The sequence below is a fragment of the Myotis nattereri genome (assembly GCF_964212035.1).
Source record: "Myotis nattereri genome assembly, chromosome: 6".
In the NCBI taxonomy this organism is placed as follows: Eukaryota; Metazoa; Chordata; class Mammalia; order Chiroptera; family Vespertilionidae; genus Myotis; species Myotis nattereri.
The window spans coordinates 53,352,960-53,357,403 of record NC_138081.1 but is presented as its reverse complement, the minus strand read 5'-3'; the positions used below and the strand labels follow the sequence as shown (position 1 = coordinate 53,357,403).

Here is a 4,444-nt window from a genome sequence, read left to right as displayed (position 1 = left end):
CACTTTTAGTTCATACATGAGTGTCATGAAATTTCCGTCATGGTTGACTAAAAATAAAACAATAGAACAACAGTATCCTAGTGCTACTTGTGCTAGAGATGTAAATATTTTTGAAGGGTTAAAAAAAGGCAAACTGATCCTCCATGATGAAAGGTAAGAAGTCAAGTGTTATTTATGAAGTTCGTTTCTCATTTACTTTTTGTATTTTGGGCTTATTTTCAGGCAAAAGGACTTCTGTGGAAGATGGAACTCTGTCTGTTTTCCAGAACGTGTTTCCAAGCCTGTCAGGGAAACGTGAGACTGCTGCTGGGTGTTGAGATGCTGGAAGAACACCCGCCTAGCTGCTAGCGCCTTCCCTCCTACTGAAGCCATGGTCTTCTCTGCGGGGCTGACTGTGTCCCACACGGGGGCAACCAACACGACGTTCGTAGTCTATGAAAACATGTATGTGAATATTACGGCCCCACCACCAGTCCAGCATCCTCTGCTTAGATATAGTTTTGACACCCTGGCTCCCACGGGGATGAGTTCCTTGACCGTGAATGGCACAGCTGTACCCCCAACACCAGCAGCTTATCAGAGCCTCAACCTGCCTCTGCAGATCATCCTTTCTGCTATCATGATATTTATTCTGTTTGTGTCTTTTCTCGGGAACTTGGTGGTTTGCCTCATGGTTTACCAAAAAGCCGCCATGCGATCTGCCATTAACATCCTCCTGGCCAGCCTGGCGTTTGCAGACATGTTGCTTGCAGTGCTGAACATGCCCTTTGCCTTGGTAACTATTCTCACTACCAGATGGATTTTTGGGAAATTCTTCTGTAGGGTATCTGCCATGTTTTTCTGGTTGTTTGTGATGGAGGGGGTAGCCATCCTGCTCATCATTAGCATTGATAGGTTCCTTATTATAGTCCAGAGGCAGGACAAGCTAAACCCCTACAGGGCTAAGGTTCTGATCGCAGTTTCTTGGGCAGCTTCCTTTTGCATAGCTTTCCCTTTGGCTGTCGGCAACCCTGACCTGCAGGTACCTTCCCGAGCCCCCCAGTGCGTGTTTGGGTACACAACCAACCCAGGTTACCAGGCTTATGTGATTTTGATTTCTCTTCTTTCTTTCTTCATACCCTTCCTGGTGATACTGTATTCGTTTATGGGCATACTCAACACTCTCCGGCACAATGCCTTGAGGATCCATAGCTACCCTGAGGGTATATGCCTCAGCCAGGCCAGCAAACTGGGTCTCATGAGTCTGCAGAGACCCTTCCAGATGAGCATCGACATGGGCTTTAAAACACGTGCCTTCACCACCATCCTGATCCTCTTTGCTGTCTTCATCGTCTGCTGGGCCCCGTTCACCACTTACAGCCTGGTGGCCACGTTCAGCAAGCGCTTCTACTATCAGCACAACTTCTTTGAGATTAGCACCTGGCTCCTTTGGCTCTGCTACCTCAAGTCTGCATTGAACCCACTGATTTACTACTGGAGGATTAAGAAGTTCCACGAGGCCTGCCTGGACATGATGCCCAAGTCCTTCAAGTTTTTGCCGCAGCTCCCTCGTCACACAAGGCGACGGATACGCCCCAGTACTGTCTACGTGTGCGGGGAACACCGGACGGTGTTGTGACTGTGGGAACTGCCTGAAATTTGGGGTGATGGTTGTTCTTTACTGGACTCTGAGTTTTCTTTCACATGGCTTTTCCACTTACAGTTTCCTGGTTTTTATAGGTGTGTGTGTGCGTGTGTGTGTGTGTGTGTGTGGTGTGTGCAGTATAAAGAAAGAATGGTGACTAGTGATAATTCTGCTACCAAGGATACACAAGAGGGCAGTGATCACAGGTGTTACCTCCAGGATTCGACAGGAATCCTCTATTTAGGGTAGGAAGATGGTTTTTGTATCTTGGGTTGATTTTGTTTTGGAAGCAGGAATCAGGATTGTGCTTTATTGAGCCTGCAGTCACACTGAATTGTCGGTGTTTGGTACGCTGCTCCGGTGTGCTTAGTTGAGTTTATTCTTTTTCTTCTGGAAAACACTGCTGCTTTTTGCCATTGTATTGGAGCCAAAAACCACATACATCTCAGTAGATAAATATTTACTTTTATTTTAAGAAATAACCCAAGGAGGTTAGTGACATTTCAAAGGTCATTAATATTTACTTTGGTGCACTTTAGGAAATAATGTACAAACTAATTCAGTCATGTTTTTCAGAATTGTTTTTATCCATGACATGTTATGCTTTAGGAGACATTGCATTATCATTTCTAGAAAGATAGTTTTAAAAAATGTTTTATCTGCATGTACAGTTTTAAAGGAGAGAACATAGAAATGTAGATATTTTTCTAAGCACAATAGCAATTCTTTAGAGCAATAGGGCAAAGTCAAGAGGACAGAACATCCTTGCAACTTTAAATGGGATGCAGTGAGGGGTGGCTGGTGTGGGCTGTGGTGTCTCCTTTCACTCAAGGATTCTCACTGAGTCCAGCAGGGAGAAGGACCTACCACTGTTTTGTACCTACCATGTGCCAGGCCCTGTGTATCCGTTTATCCTCACAGCATCCTGTGGGGTAGGTATTATTTCTTCCTTTTTTACAGATGAAGACAGCAAGTCTCAGAGACTAGAATCCTGCTCAAGGTTAGTCCCAGAACATCTGTGGGAGTCCCAAGGCTGTGCTATTTCTCTGTGCCACACAGGCATAAATTCAGGTTCAGATGTTTCATAGTCAAGAGGGGCTTTGCATATCCTTCTATTTTTTAAGACTATAAAACCTTTTTAAAAATAACTTCATCTTTTAAATTACCAAAAGAAATGTGAAACTAAAGCAGAAAGACTGGGAAGTATAAACATGAAATGAAAATCGCACGACTACCCTTTCACAGTGGAACTTTAAAATCGTAGATAAGTAAGATGATCAGGAAATAAGATGACACTTTGGTTTACAAAACAAAGGACTGACAGTTACGGAGAAGTTCAGTACAGCTGTGTGTAGGTCTTGGCTTTGTGGGTTTGGAGGCTTCCAGTGGTTCAGCTGTCTCTAAATGTCCTAGGGATGGTAGGACAGCACTGTTATCCGGGCTTGCCCCTAGCAGAGCTGGGGTTGGTGAATATGCTCCGAAGTGAGTCTCCTACATAGAAGCAAAGATAAGCCCTGGTCCAAGTGTAGAGCAAGTTGTAATAGGGCTGGTCTGGGGTTTCAAATTATTTTTCTCTTGCTGATGATCTGACCCCCTTGGTGCATCCAGACCCTTCGGTCCCCTTCTTCCTGGAACCACTGATACACTTGATGAAATAGCTGACAGGGTTGGGGCTGCAGTCGAAGGCTATAGGGCCTGAAAGTGCAGCCCCGTTGCTACACCATGGGCTTTATAAATAGGTAAGTAAACCATGAACATTTTTTGATTTATAGCATCTTTTTGGAATTTTAGTGTTTTGTGAACCTCTGCTTTTTTCAGTTGTACAACTAGAGAGTTGGATTAGATGAATCTAAGGTCTGGCCCGACTATAATGTGCTTCCCTCCACATGAGAGTGGAGATGCTTAAAGAGCCCAGTTGATGTTGGCTTCACTCTTTGGTCTCCAGTATTACTTCTTTACATTTTATTTCATTAGCTGTTTCTTAACATTGACCATCTGAAGAGCACGTGGCACAGTACCAGGAGCCGGGACCTCCGAAGTTTGATGACATCACAAAAGATCTGGGAAACCCTGCTCATGCAATTGTAACAGTGTTGGAACTCATTTTCCAATTGAAGAACTTTTTTCAGACTCGAGCATATTATTTAACATGTTGGTTTGGGATCATCTGATGATGACAGTCACCTACCTCTTTGGTTTCTACTTCTGTTATTCACAGGTAAAACTGTTGCGTCCATAGGGATCTTATAGAATATAAACACTATAGTAGATACTAGTAGCATATTGAAGTGTATCATGCCTCCCATTTTCAACTGGATTTCAAGCAGATATTAATAAGTATATTTGAAATTAGACTTTCTCTAAGGAAAGTAGGCATGCTCTGTATTCATCTTACAATATATATTGGCAGTAGGTCTTGAGACTCCTTTTTGTTTGCAGTTGAGACTGGGTTTTGGCTTTCTTTGTCCTTTTTATGAGCAATCCTTAGGTACTTTTGTGCTGCCTGGTAGGCAGTGCATCATCTGGTGAGAGCTCTGGATTGCCTGCTGAGATGCTCGGTGTCTGTGGAAGAAGAAAGAAGAAAGGGGCCTTTATGAGAATTGAGCAACACCGATCAGCAGTTCTCTTTACACTGGATAATCTTGATCAGATGACAGTTTACAAATCATTTTGAACGTTTTTATTGTGTATACAATTTGAAAGCTTTAAAAAAAAAAGTACTGTGGAGGACCTTTGAAAAATTTAGGTGCAGACTCCTATGTTGCCTATTCCCCTGTATTTTCTTGAGGGGAAAATAAATACCACTACTAATTATCACCA

The 4,444-nt window shown here is 43.2% G+C and overlaps 1 protein-coding gene across 1 annotated transcript; it reads left to right on the top strand.

Annotated features, from left to right (window-relative positions):
- Nucleotides 1-355: 355 nt before the first annotated feature.
- On the top strand, nt 356-1,618 carry GPR63 (G protein-coupled receptor 63; the record flags this gene model as incomplete). Its single annotated transcript, XM_081094235.1, has 1 exon — nt 356-1,618. The coding sequence occupies exon 1, from the start codon at nt 371-373 to the stop codon at nt 1,616-1,618; it is 1,248 nt and encodes a 415-aa protein (XP_080950361.1). The 5' UTR covers nt 356-370.
- Nucleotides 1,619-4,444: the final 2,826 nt, after the last annotated feature.